At 35.0% G+C, this 17,335-nt stretch overlaps 1 protein-coding gene across 1 annotated transcript; it reads right to left on the reverse strand.

The window, feature by feature from the left end:
- Window positions 1–14,565: 14,565 nt before the first annotated feature.
- On the reverse strand, window positions 14,566–16,476 carry LOC131163453 (serine/threonine-protein kinase RHS3-like). The gene is made up of 2 exons (XM_058120042.1): window positions 15,722–16,476; window positions 14,566–15,463 (listed from the first exon to the last, which is right to left on the reverse strand). The coding sequence occupies exons 1-2, from the start codon at window positions 16,474–16,476 to the stop codon at window positions 14,566–14,568; spliced, it is 1,653 nt and encodes a 550-aa protein (XP_057976025.1).
- Between the last annotated feature and the right edge of the window lie 859 nt (window positions 16,477–17,335).

Genomic DNA, 17,335 nt, shown 5'->3' on the forward strand with positions numbered 1-17,335 from the left:
AGTTCAAAAGAAACAAAGGAGAACTTGGAGATTTCTGTGCTCAATACAAATATGAAAAAATTCAAAAACCTTCAAGAAAACATCAAAAGAAAACTCATAAAAAATACAAACCTTCAAAAGGATATTACAAAAATTACGACACAAAATTTTATAAGAAGAGAAGAAGAAAACGTGAAGGTACTTCAAAATCCCAAAATAAAGATAAAACTTAAAAAATTTAATAAAAATCAAAAAACTTGTTTTAAATGTGGAAAGAAAGGTCATTATGCAAGAGATTGTAGAGTTAAGTAAGAAATTAAAGAACTTAACATAGGGAAAGAATTAAAATGGCAAATGCTTAATTTAATCTTTAACAATGAGCTAGAAGATTCTGATACTACTTCATCATCCTCTGACAAGGAATTTATCAATGAAATTATCTCAAGTTCTGAATCTTCTGAAAGAAATACTTCTTCTAAAGAATCTTGTCAAGAAGAAATGGGGTTTTGCTCATGTGATAAATGTTCAAAATCAGTCAATGTTATTTCAAAAGAAAGTGAAATTATATTTGAAATGATTGAACATATTCAAGACCCGGAAATTAAAAATAAATACTTATAGCAATTGAAGAAAAATTTAGAAAAAGAAAAAATTCCAAAAATTAATAAAGAATATAATGTAGAAGAAATTATAAATAGATTCAAAGACAAAGAAGTTTCACTTAATAAAGAAATTAGTATTCAAGATTTACAAAGAGAAGTAAATCAGACAAAAGAAGAAATCAAAAAAATAAAAGAACAAAATGAAGAGTTTAAGCAAAATATGTTTCAACTTCACTTAAGAATAGATAAAATTGATTACAAAGGAAAGTCAAAAATCAATCCTAAAGATGAAGAAGAATTTCAATTTCAAGTTAATCAAGGATTTCTCAATTACTTATCAAAAGTCAATATTCACAAATGGTATTTAGAAATTAAAATTATTATTAATAAAACTTTTGTTCTCAAAGCATGTGCTTTGCTTGATACAGGAGCAGACTTGAATTGTATTCAGGAAGGACTCATTCCAACATGCTATAATAAAAAAACCAAAGTACAATTATTTAGCCCAACGAACTCGACCCTTAAAATACAAAATCTCAAATGCTCATGTCTGTAAACAAGATATTTGTCTTAAAACAACATTTATTCTTGTCAAAAACATGCAACAAGAAATTATTCTTAGAACACCATTCTTTACCATGATTTATCCATTTAAAGTCAATGAAAACGGTATTCATACAACAATTGGTGGTCAAGACATTTCATTTGAATTTATTGAAAAAATGCATGAAAAGGAAGTCAATACATTAAAAGATTTAGGAATTAGTAGAATAAATCTTATTCAAAATAAACAAAAGCATGTTCAGTCTTTATCAAGAGAAATTTATCACAAAAAAATTGAAGAACAAATTCAAACTCCTGAAATTAAATCTCAAATTTAAATATTTAAAGAAAAACTTGAAAAAGAAGTTTGTTCAAATCTTCCAAATGCATTTTGGAATAGGAAAAAACATTCGGTCAAACTTCCTTCAACAAAAGAATTTACATAAGATAAAATACCTACAAAAGCAAGACCTATACAAATGAATCAAGAATTACTTGAATATTGTAAAAAAGAAATACAAGATTTACTTGACAAAGGACTTATTTGAAAAAGCAAATCTCCATGGAGTTGTGCTACATTTTATGTACAAAATCAAGTAGAAATTGAAAGAGGTGCACCCAAATTAGTCATTAACTACAAACCACTTAACAAAGCTTTACAATGGATCAGGTACCCGATACCTAATAAAAGAGACTTACTCAATCAATTAAATACTGCTTTAATATACTCAAATTTTGACATGAAGTCAAGATTCTGGCAAGTACAAATTGATGAAGAAGATAAATATAAAACTGCTTTTACAGTTCCATTTGGTCATTACGAGTGGAATGTCATGCCTTTTGGATTGAAAAATGCTCCTTCAGAATTCCAGAATATTATGAATGAAAATTTTAATGCGTATACAAAATTTACAATTGTTTACATTGATGATGTTCTTGTTTATTCAAAATCAATTACTCAACATTTTAAACATCTTAACATTTTTTACGAAATCGTTAAAAGAAATGGATTGGTTGTTTCCCAACCAAAAATCAAATCATTCCAAACTAATATTAGCTTTTTAGGTCATCAAATTTATCAAAATAAAATTTCTCCTATTCAGAGATCATTAGAATTTGCCGACAAATTCCCAAACGAAATTACGAATAAAAATCAATTACAAAGATTTTTAGGATGTCTTAATTATGTCGCAGATTTTATTCCAAATATCATAATTCTTATTAAACCATTATTTAAAAGACTTAGGAAAAATCCTCCCGTCTGGTCAGAAGAATGTACTCAGGTTGTCATTAAAGTCAAAGCTTTAGTTAAAACCCTTCCTTGTCTTAGTCTCCCAGACCCTAAAGCATTCATGATTGTTGAAACAGATGCCTTTGATATTGGATTTGAGGGTATTCTCAAGTGTTGACTCTACGAGTCCAATCCTGTTTTGATAATGACAAATCACTTGATATTTGATCTGTGCATTGAGTTTGTGAATAGGAACCATATTAAGCATGCTCGGAAAGATAACAAATCATGGAAGTCACAAAGTAAAGCTAACAAATCTTAGCAAGATCCATGAAACTCAAAGAGTACGAGAATCAAGATGCAAGCAGCAAAGTTCAAGAATATCTTGGGAATGGGTATTTTAGAACTCATATACTTACATTTTCGTATAATTTGAGGCTCATCGTAACTTAGAATGATTTTAGGATTCATGCATTTCATGTATATCATTAGGGAACCTTCATGGACTTAGAAATTTTTTTGAAATCATGGAAAATATGTTTTATAAAAGGCCCAAGAAAAAGAGCAAAGCATTTTTTAAAATTAGAAAAAGGAAATAAAAAAAAATGGACTTCGGTAGCCTAAACTTCACCTCAGTAGCTTGAAGAATTTCTTCAATTGCATGAAGATTAAGTTCGGTAGCCTGAAGAATTAAATGGGAAAACAGAACCTAGCAGAGGTACTTCAGTCGCCTGACCCTGGAACCTCAGGCGCCTGAAGTTGCCACTTCAGGAGCCTGAACCCCACTTCGGTTGCCATAAGTCGCGGGAAAGTCTAAAAATCAGATTTTTATTAAAAGGACTCGCAAACTATTTTATTGATCCAACAGTTGAGATCAATCCTAAGGGTAATATACTATATATTCTGAATATCTAAACCCTAGAACATAGGTTAGACACACAAGAAAGAGAAGAACACACATTGTTGAAAGAACGTTGAAAATCTGCTCCTAGTGTTATACGATTGCCTACACTTCAATCTTGAATCTTCAAGCTTGGGCAAATCAACTCATATTTTCAAAGGGAACTTGTTTACTCAACTGTACTTCAATCTAGTATTGAGTTTGATCTTTCCAGTTATTATTCTTAAGAACATCTCATCTCATCTTATTACGTGCTCTTGACTATCATTAGAAAAGTTCTGATCTTGAGTGTGCATATTCGTATAAAAATTGAGTTTTGAAAAGATCATTACTTGAGAAAACTTATTTAACTTGGTTGATTGATTTTTTGATTCAAGTGAGTGTTTTCTAAAGGATTTATATTTTAGATATATTAAAGCTTGATTAAATATCCTTGGTACTTATAACTATACATTTAATTGAGGGATATTTTCTAAAAAATAATATACTCAGTTTGTGATTAAATACTTGAAATAAAACTTTGTGATTTTGATTGATTTAATATTCAAGACAAAGTTTTTGTTAACAAGTTCACTTCAAATAAATTTGTGCATTTTTGCAAAGTGAATCAAGAACCCTAGTTTATTCAAAAACATTTTAAATATACCTTTACTTGGGAGTTTTGGTTAAATAGGAATTTGTGTATTGAAGCATGTCATACATTAAAACGATTGCATCGTTTTCATACATTCATGAACTTCAAGTTATATCATATGTTAATGTATTAGGATTTTGAATTGTACTCACCAGCTTTTGTTAGAAGCATTGTTTTGAGTGTTAATTTTCAGATTCTATTGTATACACGGTTCGGTGTGTGAACCGGTGTGTGAGAAGAGAGTTGTATCTCTTGTAAGCAACGGAGTACGAGGAAGTTGTGTCTCTTGTAAGCAGCGGATTGTAAGGGAAGCTCTGTCCCACTTTAAGGAGCAGGATTTTAGTGAATCGTTGAGTGGTTGCTCAAGGCGAGGACGTAGGCCAAGTCGACTGAACCTCGTAAAACTGTGTTTGTCTTCTATCTTTCCTTTACTATTTATTTTCAGCATTGCATTTAAATTGTGTATATTGCATGCATAGGTTGGATAGTCTTGCACAAAAGTAATTGAGTAACTTTAATTTATTGGTAAATATATAAGAAGGGTTTAAGCAGTAAATTAGTGCCAAAGAATTTTTAAATACCTAATTCACCCCCCTTTTTAGGATTACACCTGATTCAACATTTGGTATCAAAGCGGGTATACTTAGACTTGATAGTTAATTTGTAAAACGATCACATGGAACACATTGGTGTAACTCCATTCGGTGAGGGACACTCATCCACTAGACCACCCATTTTCTGTGGTGTAAATTACACCTATTGGAAATGTAGGATGAGCATATATCTACTGAACGTAGATTGGAAGGTTTGGAAAATAGTGACTAAGAGAATCACATTCCCATAAAAGTAATTGATAAGATTAATGTAACTAAAACTGAAGATGAATATAATGAAGAGGATTGGAAGTCAGTTCAAATCAATGCCACTGCCATGAACTTACTTTTCTATGCATTAGATGTCAATGAATTTAATAAGGTAATGACATGTAACTCAGCTAAAGAAATTTGGGAAAAATTAGAAGTTACATATGAAGGCACTAAGGAAGTCAAGGATAGTAGGATAGACATGCTCACTAGTGAATATGAAACATTTAAAATGACGGTTGATGAATACATACAATCCATGTACACTAGATTCACACACATCATTAACTCTTTAAATGCTTTTGAAAAAACTTACCCTACTTATGAGTTGATCAGGAAAATACTCAGGGGATTACCTCCAGTGTGAGAAGCGAAAGCTACGTCAATAATAAAAGGGAGAAATCTCAAGGAGATGTCGGTGGACGAATTCATTGGATCACTCATCACCTATGAGCTGGCAATAAAATAGAGGAAAAATGAGCAGAGTAAAGCTAAGAAGGTCACTGCACTTAAGGCATCATCAAGCTATTCAAGTGAAGGAAGCGACTCCGAAATGGATGATGACATGGCCTTGCTAACAAAGAAGTTCGGGAAGTTCTTGAAGAAGAACAAAAAGTTCAACATAAAATTTCGGAACTCTAAATAGGAAAGAGGAGAGCAAAGCATGAAGAAAAAGAAGAACGATCCACCAACATGCTACAACTGCCGAGAAGTTGGACACATAAAGCCTGAGTACCCCAAGCTCATAAAATCTTCAAAGAAAAAGAAGAAGGCGCTAAGAGTCGGCTGGGATACACAAAGCACTAGCAGTTTAGAATCTGAATCCAGTGATGATGAGGTTGCCAATCTGTGTCTAATGGCACATGATGACCTTGAGGTACAATCATCTTTTTCATCATCTTCATACTATTCTAGTGAATCTGAAAATGAAAATGATATGATGTCATATGATGAACTGAAACAAGAATACCTATACACTATTAAAATTCTTGAGAAGAAAACAAAGAAAATTTCTGAATTGAGAAGCAAAGTCAAAGAGCTTTCAAATCTAGTTGAACACCAAAATGAAATCCCATGCATCTTTCATAAAAGATAAAGATTTGAAAATTAAGGAGTTAGAAAAGGATTTGAAAGATAAATTTGAAATTATTTGTAAATTTACTGAAGGGCAAAACAATTTTGAAAAGCTCCTAGGATCTCAAAGAAATTCCCTAGAAAAGGAAGGGTTCGGTTTTAATGGTAAGGAAAATATAAAGAAAAGACATCTTTACTTGGGGTATTTTACAAAAGAATCAAAGTCATATGTTCAAACTAAGAATCATTATAGATATACTACTTGCTTTAAATGTAGAAGTTTGGGTCACATACAATTCGACTATCCTTTCAAAAATAAAGATGTAAAAATAAAGAAAGTATTGAAGGTCAAAGGTCAATCCAGCACTAACCCCCCTGGACCCAAGACAATCTGAGTACCAAAGCTAGTTGTTTAATTGTGTCTTGCAGATTTGCTTAAGATCAACATCCTCAAAATACAAATGGTATATGGATAGCGGATGCTCACACCACATGACCGGGGATAAAGTAAAATTCATATCTATCATACTTAAGGATGAAGGGTTTGTTACTTTTAGAGATAATGCTAAGGGAAGGAACACTGGTGTCGGTAAAGTTGGTAATGATTCCTCACTCATTATTGATGATGTTTTATTAGTTGAAGGTCTAAAGCACAATTTATTGAACATAAGTCAACTATGTGATAAAGGCTACAAAGTATCATTTGAACATGACAAGTGCATAGTTGAACACAAAACTGATAATAAGATACTGTTTATTGCTAAGTGTCATGAAAACGTATATACCACAAGCTTTGATAACTTAATTGCACAGAGTGTGACATGCTTATCTGCAATGAATGAAATAAGTTGGATTTGGCATAGGAGACTAGGACACGTAAACATGGATTTTATCTCAAAACTAGTCAAGAAAGAATTAGTTAAGGGACTACCTAAGACTAAATTTGTGAAAGATAAAATCTATGATGCATGCCAACTAGGAAAACAAGCAAGACTAAGCTTTAAGAAGAAGAATAAGAACTCCACTACTAGGCCACTCCAAATGCTACACTTTGACTTATTTGGACCAAATCAAATTCAGAGTTTAGGAGGAAAATCATACGCTTTTGTCATAGTCGATGACTTTTCAAGATACACATGGGTACTATTCTTAGGTCATAAAGATGAAGCATGTGAAAAATTTATAAACCTGTGTAAGAAAGTCCAAAATGAAAAGGGATACACAATTACTAAAATTCGAAGTGATAGGGGTAGAGAATTTAAAAATTAAGGCATGGAAGACTATTGTAATTCATTAGGAATTTCCCATAATTTCTCAACTCCTAGAACACCATAATAGAATGGTGTAGTTGAAAGGAAGAATAGGTCTATACAAGAAATGGCCAGAACTATGCTTAACGAACATAAATTACCTAAATACTTCTGGGCCGAGGCAGTGAATACCGCCTGCTATATGCTAAATAGAGTTCTGATTAGACCATCACTTAATAAGACTCCTTACGAATTATGGAATGGCCATAGACCAAACATATCATATTTTCATGTCTTTGGCTGTAAGTGTTTTGTGCTTAGAGACAATGAGCATCTAGGAAAGTTTGATGTGAAATCAGATGAAGGTATCTTCCTAGGGTATGCTTTAGATAGTAAAGCTTATAGAGTGTATAACAAACGAACATTGACAATCATAGAATCTATTCATGTAGTGTTGGATGAGTTAAATCCCTTCTCCAAAAGAACAGATGAAGATGAAATTGAATTAAACAAGGAAATAGAAGAACTGTCAATTGAGAATGATTCAGAAAAGAAAAATGAACTTAAAGAACCATCCATTGAAATTGATCAAACTACAAATGAGGTTAATAAACCACCTAGAGAATGGAAATACATAAAGAATCATCCCATAGATCAAATAATAGGTGAACCATTACGTGGAGTAGCCACTCGCTCCTCTCTTAGGAACATGGTTAGTCATTTTGCATTTCTATCTCAAGAAGAACCTAAGAATGTGAGTGAAGCTTTAGAGGATGAATATTGAGTGCTGTCCATGCAAGAAGAATTAAATCAGTTTGAAAGAAACAAAGAATGGACTTTAGTTCCCAGACCAGAGGATAAGTCAATCATAGGGACCAAATGGATATATAAAAATAAGAAAGATGAACATTGAGTAGTTGTGAGAAATAAGACTAGATTAGTAGCTCAGGGATATAATCAAGAAGAAGGTATAGATTTTGAAGAAACATTTGCCCCTGTAGCTAGGATGGAAGCCATACGAATGCTTTTAGCATATGCAGCTTTTAAGGATTTCAAGCTATATCAAATGGACGTGAAAACCGCATTTTTAAATGGCTATATAAATGAAGAAGTGTATGTAGAACAACCCCCAGGTTTTAAAAACCATAAGAATCCAGATCACGTGTATAGACTGACAAAAGCCTTGTACGGTTTAAAACAAGCTCCTAGAGCTTGGTATGAAAGGCTAAGCGGTTTTTTAAAAGGAAAGATACAAGAAAATGGATTTATAAGAGGAAAGGTATATCTAGAAAATGGATTTATAAGAGGAAAGATAAATACAACCCTGTTCATAAAGTCTAAGAAAGATGATATTCTCCTAGTGCAAGTATATGTAGATGACATCATATTTGGTGCTACAAATAAAGAATTGTGTAATGAATTTGCCAATACCATGCAAAATGAATTTGGGATGAGCATGATGGGTGAACTAAATATCTTCCTAGGACTTCAGATCAAACAAGCAAATCATGGAATATTCATAAATCAATCAAAGTATATTAGAGACTTAAGTTCAATATGGAAGACATAAAAATACCAGGTATACCTATGAGCGCTTCATTAAAATTAGACAAAGATGAACAAGGTATAATAGTAGACGTTAAGCTATATCGTGGAATGATAGGTAGCTTGTTATACCTGACTGCCAATAGACTAGATATAATGTTTAGCGTATGTTTGTGTACGAGATTTTAGTTAGCTCCAAAAAATCTCATTTTCTAGCTATTAAACGGATACTTAGATATTTGATAGGAACCGTGGACATTGGGTTATGGTATCCTAAGTACACATCCTTTGAGATTCTTAGTTATTCAGATGCTGATTTTGCGGGTAGTAAAGTGGATAGGAAGAGCACTAGTGGTACTTGTCATTTCTTAGGACACTCCTAAACAAAATTCAGTTGCTTTTTCCATAGCTGAGGCTGAATACATAGCGGTAGGTAGTTGTTGTGCTCAAACGCTTTACATGAAGCAACAACTGAAGGATTTTAGATTAAGCTATGAAACAATCCCTATAAGATGTGATAATACGAGTACAATAAATATCTCAAAGAATCCCATATTACATTTATGAACTAAGCACATAGAAATATGACATCACTTTCTTCGTGACCATGTACAAAAAGGGGAAGTAACACTAGAACTTGTATGCACGGATGAACAATAGGCAGATATATTCACGAAACCACTTGCGGAGGATAGGTTGATCCAAATTAGGCATAAATTAGGTTTTATGCGTAGTCGAGAGGTTGCTTAGAATCATGTTAGATGATATAATTTAAGGGAAGCAACATCACTTACGATATAATCACTTGGTATTGCATTAATCAACAATTAGACACATTTAAAACCTTAAGATTTCTAAGGGGAGAAGAACATAAGGGTACGTTTACTCATACTTTATTAGTTTACACCTTTTTGTTGATGTCAAAAGGGGGAGAAAAATCGGGAGCAAAAATAATAACACACACAAATCGAAAGCAAAGAAAAATTGGGAGCAAAAATTGTGATTGAAGTTATGCAAAGGGTGAGATATACAAAGGGGGAGAAATCTAGCATATTATATTCATTATGAGCATATTTCATATTTCATTTGGATTCGGGCTAAACACTTTGTATATGAACATGAGCATATTGTCACTCATTGAATATTTAATGCATAAATTGAAGGGGAGCCTTGTTGGGCGTAACCCATTATATATTTTTTCTCGTGCATTTGTCGTTATCAAAAAGGGGGAGATTGTTGACTCTATGAGTCCAATCCTGTTTTGATAATGACAAATCACTTGGTATTTGATCTGTGCATTGAGTTTGTGAGTAGGAACCATATTAAGCATGCACGCAAAGATAACGAGTCATGGAAGTCACAAAGTAAAGCTAACAAATCTTGGCAAGATCCATGGAACTCAAAGAGTATGAGAATCAAGATGCAAGTGGTAAAGTTCAAGAATATCTTAGGAATGGGTATTTAAGAACTCATGTACTTACATTTTCGTATGATTTAATTTGAGGCTCATCATAACTTAGAATGATTTTAGGATTCATGCATTTCATGTATATCATTAGGGAACCTTCATGGACTTAGAAATGCTTTTGAAATCATGGAAAATATGTTTTATAAAAGGCCCAAGAAAAAGAGCAAAGCATTTTTTAAAATTAGAAAAAAGAAATAAAAAAAAAATGGACTTCGGTAGCCTGAACTTCACCTCAATAGCCTAAAGAATTTTTTCGGTTGCCTGAAGATTAAGTTCGGTAGCCTGAAGAATTAAATGGGAAAACAGAACCTAGCAGAGGTACTTCGGTCGCCTGACCCTGGAACCTCAGGCGCCTGAAGTTGCCACTTCAGGAGCCTGAACCTTACTTCGGTTGCCTGAAGTCGTGGGAAAGTCTAAAAATCAGATTTTTATTAAAAGGACTCGCGAGCTATTTTACTGATCCAACGGCTGAGATCAATCCTAAGGGTAATATACTATATATTCTGAATATCTAAACCCTAGAACATAGGTTAGACACACAAGAAAGAGAACAACACACATTGTTGAAAGAACGTTGAAAATTTGCTCCTAGTGCTATACGATTGCCTACACTTCAATTTCGAATCTTCAAGCTTGGGCAAATCAACTTAGATTCTTAAACGGAACTTGTTTACTCAATTGTACTTCAATCTAGTATTGAGGTTTGATCTTTCAAGTTATTGTTCTTAAGAATATCTTATCTCATTTTATTACATGCTCTTGACTATCATTAGAAAAATTCTGATCTTGATATTCGTATAAAAATTGAGTTTTGAAAATATCATTACTTGAGAAAACTTATTTAACTTGGTTGATTGATATTTTGATTCAAGTGGGTGTTTTCTAAAGGATTTATATTTTAGATATATTAAAGCTTGATTAAATATCCTTGGTACTTATAACTATACATTTAATTGAGGGATATTTTCTGAAAAATAATATACTCAGTTTGTGATTGAATACTTGAAATAAAACTTTGTGATATTGATTGATTTAATATTTAAGACAAAGTTTTTGTTAGCAAGTTCACTTCAAATATATTTGTGCATTTTTGCAAAGTAAATCAAGAACTCTAGTTTACTCAAAAACATTTTAAATATACCTTTACTTGGGAATTTTGGTTAAATAGAAATTTGTGTATTGAAGCATATCATACATAAAAACGATTGTATCGATTTTACGAATTAATTTTGATTGAAACCAACTCGGTTGCCATTGATCATACCTTCGATCTTCAAGATGCTCTGAAGATAAATTTTTTTAAAATCAAAATTTTGAAAATCATTTCTCCCTCTGAATGGGGACATCATCCATGTGCTTCGAAAAAGTTTAAAGGGGTTTATGTCCCTCAAACCTATGATTATCAAGATTATCAAAAGGCCTAGGTTTTTGTTATGTTTGTTAGAAATTTTACTCATTCTTGGTTCATCCGTTTTGACCAAAAAATTATCAAATATTTTCCTAGATGGTTTCTTTCATGGTTCAATTTCTTTGGTCCAGAAGTTGAAATTTTTCCAAAATAAAATCAGGATGATTTTGAGTTATTTAAAAAGAACTTCAAACTTCCCTTTGATTACTCAAAAGATTCAAAAGATTCAGCAAATCTACTTTTCTTTTGTTCAACTTTTATGATTACCTGGATTTCCTGCTGGGACTATATTCTAGTTCCTCCTTCTGAGAGTTCTTTTGGCCATACAAAGACTTTACGAAGAATTTTCAAAGTTCGATGGTGGGACAAATTTTCCATGCCTGAAGGATAAGTTCGTGCATGGCTTGCGCAGTCTCTTTGCCCCGAAACTCCTTATCAAATTCAAAAGGAAAAGAAGAAAGCTTTTGAAGACAATGATGCTATGTCGACAGTATCATCAAGAAGGTAAAAATCCTCTACAAAGTCTAAATTACTCAAAATGATTGCACAGCTCAACTCGGATGATTCAAAGTCCGATCCGGATTCTCCTGTTGCTCCAAATTTCAACCTACTGGGATCAGATATTAACACTTGGTACTTATTTACTCATAATCCAGAGGGAATTTCCTCAAAGAAGACTTGAATCAATTTTGTCAAAAGTTTCAACTCGAATTATTCAAAGTTGACAGGCCACCGTGTCACCTTTCAAGACTTATTCATGCAGCGACAAGCCGTTTGTCTACTTCTCAAAACTTGTCGAATAAGTTTTATAGCTGTCAGCCAATTGGCCCAGCTTGTAATTTATCATTTACATCTGTCCACCTTTCGGCTAGGATTGTATTTTCTTTTCTTTCAAGTCAGTCTGTTAAAGTTTGGGTTGTGGCTCAGCTTCAGAAATGCTGCCGTCCATCTGCAGTAACCCTTACTTTTTTGTGTTGGCTCAAGTGTCTTATCTAGGAACCCGTGATTACTTTAGTGGTTGATGGGGCCCATTGTGCACCCGCACTAATTTTCCTAGATTCCAAATGTTTTAAAGTCCGAGCCACATTGTCTATAAATTAGAAGTTTTCTTTCTTTTAGAGGGCGCACCAAATTGAGGGTTTAATTTCCATTAGGGAAAGCCTGAGTCTCCGAGCTCCACTCAACTTCTCTCTTCTCCCTCTTCTCCCTCCTTCTATAAGTTTTCTGTCTATGTAAGAAAGCTTTTAATAATACAACTTTTGTTTTATAAATCTGCTGTTTATTATTCATAAGTATGCTTTGTACTTGCGATTTTGATCGATCTGGTACATTAGAAACAATTGTTTGAATGTTTATTAATCAAAATATCTGCAGTTCTTTTGATTGCTTAAGGGTTGTCATTCACGCTTGGCTCGGCCAGTTAGTCTGACATAATAGCACGTCCCCCTAGCGGACTAATAGTCATCCCTTAAATCAGAGAACTACTTTTACAATATCTTTCATCATCTTGTTCAATTTATGATGCTTATGTCCTTGTTTATTTTTTAATTCTTGTTTACACTTTCCTGCTTTAAGGACGATCTAGGCGTCTGATATATATATATATATATATATATATATATATATATATATATATATATATATATACACACACACACACACACACTAGATGATTTACGAAAATAATCGGATATAATCTGATATATATATATATATATATATATATATATATATATTAGATGATTTATGTATATAAAACCATGAAAGAAATCATCTACTTATTATCTTGCCGACGAGAATAATTCTGAAACCCTAGAAGATCATGGCACCTAAAAAACCTCGCCCTATGAGTTTTTTCTCTTTTGAGTTTTGAGATTAATTATTTTTGTTCCTATTATTCAAAATTAGTGTAGGCGAGTACGAAATTTCAGTGTTTCGATTCTTCCGTCTACATCCTATCGTCACATCTTACAATTATCATGTGCCGACTACAAAGATTACATTGATGGGGAACTCATCCAAGAAATTTGAAAAGATTTAAAGGAAATTTTATTCCTGACTACAAAGATTACATTGATGCTTGGTCAAATGTTCTCTTCCTCCGAAATTACTCACATTCTTGGTTTATGCATTTTGATCCAAAAATTTGCAAATCCTTCCCAAATTGGCTTTTAAAATCAAAAACTCTCAAAGGGATATATCAAGTAGAGAAGTATAAGGAAGTTTTTGATGATTCTCTCTATTGAAAAAATGATAGGTTTGATTTAGTTAATGTTCATTATATATATGTTCCGTGATCAAAAAAATTATTTTTGTTTGTTGAAGTTCATTAATCTTTACGACTGATCGGCCTATTATCACTAGTTGTTACAATTTTAAATTGACGTAAACTTATCACTAATCAATATAGTTTTAACTTGAAAGGTTACAAGTTGAAAGATTCCTCAAAAATAAATATACACCTGAAGAATATAGTATGTCAAAAGCTCTCAAAGGAATAAATCAAGTTGAAAAATATCTCTATTGAAAGAATGATAGGATCCATTTAATATGTTCATTATATATATGTTCCATGACTAAGACTTTGACCATAATTATATATATACATGTTCAGAAAAATCCTCCTACGTGGACGGATGAGTGTACTCAAATTATAATTACAGCATCGGATGATTTACATATATATATATATAACATTAGATCTATTGCATATATATATCGGATGATTTTTATTAGATCTATTGCATATAATATTTTCTCGTCATTTTTGGATAATAATTTTGGGCCGAAATCTGACCCAGCAAGAATCTGACTTTCCTAAAATTAATAAAACATCATCACAAAATATGAGAATATCATTCCTGCGATACACCACTAAATTTCATAGGAATTTTACTTTTGAATAGTTTGGCTAGTTGGAGATGATATTTTTTTTAAAAAAATAATTCAATATACTTTTTAAAATCTTTGTACAAAATGATTTCTCCGGCGTGCTATGAGTGAAAGGCGATACATACATGTTCAATTATGATCTAACTAATCATAAAGCTATGAGTGAGTGTGATCACTAAAAGTACTCAAAATCAATGTAAGGAGACTCATCCTCAGTAGTTGTATTGGGAGGACTGCTCTTCTTCCTGCCTACGCCAACCACTGCCGCTGCCTTCTTCTCCGCGTGCACCGCCTCCTTGCTGGCGTACTGCGCAAAGTCCACAGGCTCCGGCAGGTGCGGTGGCATCGCGCTCCGCACCAGCGCCCAGTTGACGCCCTCAAAAAACGGGTGCTGCTTGATCTCCGTCGCCCCCCTCCGGTACGCAATTCGCTTGTGCGGTTCCTTCACCAGCAGGCCCCGTATGAGATCGCGCGCCGTCAAACTTACAGCCGGCGTTTCGGGGAAGCGCAGCGGCTGCCCCACCACGTTGAAGAGCGTTCCGCGGTTGCCCGACCCCTTGAACGGCGTCGTTCCGTGGAGGAGCTCGTACAAGAAGATCCCGAAGGTCCACCAGTCGACGGCGCTGCCGTGGCCCTCCCCTCGGATGATCTCCGGCGCCAGGTACTCGTGGGTCCCCACAAACGACATCGATCGCACGTTCGACGGCTCCGCCATCAGCTCCGGCAGGGACCCCCCCACGAAGAGCCCGAAGTCGGATTTGGACTTGCGGTTCTTCTTGGAGGGCAGGATGCGCGGGAGGAAGCTCGACGGCTGCATGCAGCCGTGAATCGCCTGCTCGTCGTCGATGATGCCCACGCTGGCACCGATGCCGGCCGCCGTGCTGGAGCTGACGTGCACGGAGGATGACTTGACGAGGGTTGGGCTGACGGAGCAGCGGAGGGAGAGGTCAAAATCAGAAAGCATAATGTGACCCTCATCCCTCACCAGCACGTTCTCTGGCTTCAGGTCTCTGTACACAATCCCCAGCATATGTAGGTACTCTAGCGCTAACAACACCTCTGACGCATAAAATCTGCATCCAAAACCAAAATCAATATTAATTAATCAAATCAAACGACAGTCGCATTACGCATCACGGACTGTAATGACTTGAATTCACGTAGCAAAAAATTATTGAATAAAATAATGTGAGATCCGATAATTATACGTGCGTCATTAAATATTATATATATGTATGTAAATATTAGTTAAGTCTGTTTATACTTTAAGTCTAATTATATGATTTTGTCATGCCTAAAAAAAGATCTAATTTAGGAAAATATATACACACCGAGCTGCTTCCTCCGTAAAATGCTTGTTGGGTTGTTTCTGGCGAAGGGAATGGAGATTGCCGCCACTGCAGAACTCCATGACCAAGCAGTAGAACTTGTCGGTCTCGAAATAAGAATAGAGAGTGGGTAGGAAGGGGTGGTCGAGGAGACCGAGGATCTCTCTCTCTGTCTGTGCCCTCAGCAACTTGTTTCTACTGGCGAGAGATCCTTTGTCCATCACCTTCATCGCAAAGTACGTGCTGCTCCCTCTCAGTTCCACCAGGTACACGCTCCCAATGTCTCCGTACCCCAGCCGCTTCAGCAGCCGGAAATGGCTCAGCCCGATCGGCGATTCCTTCGCCTTCGCTATGTTTATGGCGTCCCATCTGACGTCGCCACCCGTGTGGGGCTTCAGACTGGACGGCGCCCCCGTCGAACTGTCCAGGCTATCGCTGCGGCTGTACCCGCAGCCGCGCGGGTTGGGGTTGGGGTTTGGGGAATACTTTGTACAGATAATTTTGCCGGCGGTGGGGGGTGGGTGTGCGTCTGTCTTCTTATTGGGGTCGCATGGTGGTGGGACGTCGATTGCCGGCACTGGATTCGGGTCGGGTTTGGATGGCGGGTTGAGGGCATTGGAACTCTCTCGCCGGCCACGCGGCGAGTCCGGAGCGAACTTGGCATTGAGTTTTGAATGAGTTTGGTCTTTTTTGGTATGTGCAGGATCCCCTTTTCTGGGTTCACGCAGTGATTCTTCGGATGAAATATTGTAGCTCATCTGCGTTTTTAGTTTAGGAAATTGATTAACACGCATGCATTTTACAGTACTACGATTGAGTTGAATGTGAATCCATCTATTGAATCAGAAACTAATAAAACCACAGGATGAGGCAATGGGATAATCTTAATTTCTTGAAAAAAATTCCCAAACAGCTGAACGACATAAAATAATTAAATCTTTGTTTTGATTTTATAATGATAAATCATGATGAACACGTACGTATACGTGTGAGTTTATATATATAGATATGGGGAGAATCATGCCATACCTCTGATGAATGAAGCCCCTTCTCAGGCAGCTCTGAAGTCATCAATTATTCTTGTGAGATCAGATTCAGCAGGCGCATAATTAACTTTCTCTGTTTTTCTGTGACAGGCGCGGGCTATATATATATATATATATGATTTACTTTGCGATATTCTTGATCAAAAGCCAAACTTTGTGGTCTGGGGAAGATGGAAAGACGCACAAAAATGCAAGCCAGGAAACGGGGGAGCTGCAGAGGAGAAAGGCCATTTGGGTTATATATATTGTAAGATATTAGCTACTAGGCAGCTTCAATTCTGATTGAAATTCAACGCACACAGGCTTGGAAATTTTTAGACTTGTGAAGCATAAGAAAGAGAATCTGAATAATCTTCCATTAACTAATTCGAAAATTTTCAGATTTGTGAAAGGTATGAGAGAGAATCTGCATAATTAATCTTCCATAAATTAATACATAATTTTAGAAAGCTTCGAAGAGAGAGAGAGAGAGAGAGATGAAGAAATAAAGCAGGACGTGAAGGGAGGAAAGGAGAGGGAAATGGTCGCCCTTGGGCGATGGGAGCACGGACGGATAGCCGGTTATTCCTGT

Source organism: Malania oleifera, chromosome 9 (genome assembly GCF_029873635.1).
Source record: "Malania oleifera isolate guangnan ecotype guangnan chromosome 9, ASM2987363v1, whole genome shotgun sequence".
Taxonomy (NCBI): Eukaryota; Viridiplantae; Streptophyta; class Magnoliopsida; order Santalales; family Ximeniaceae; genus Malania; species Malania oleifera.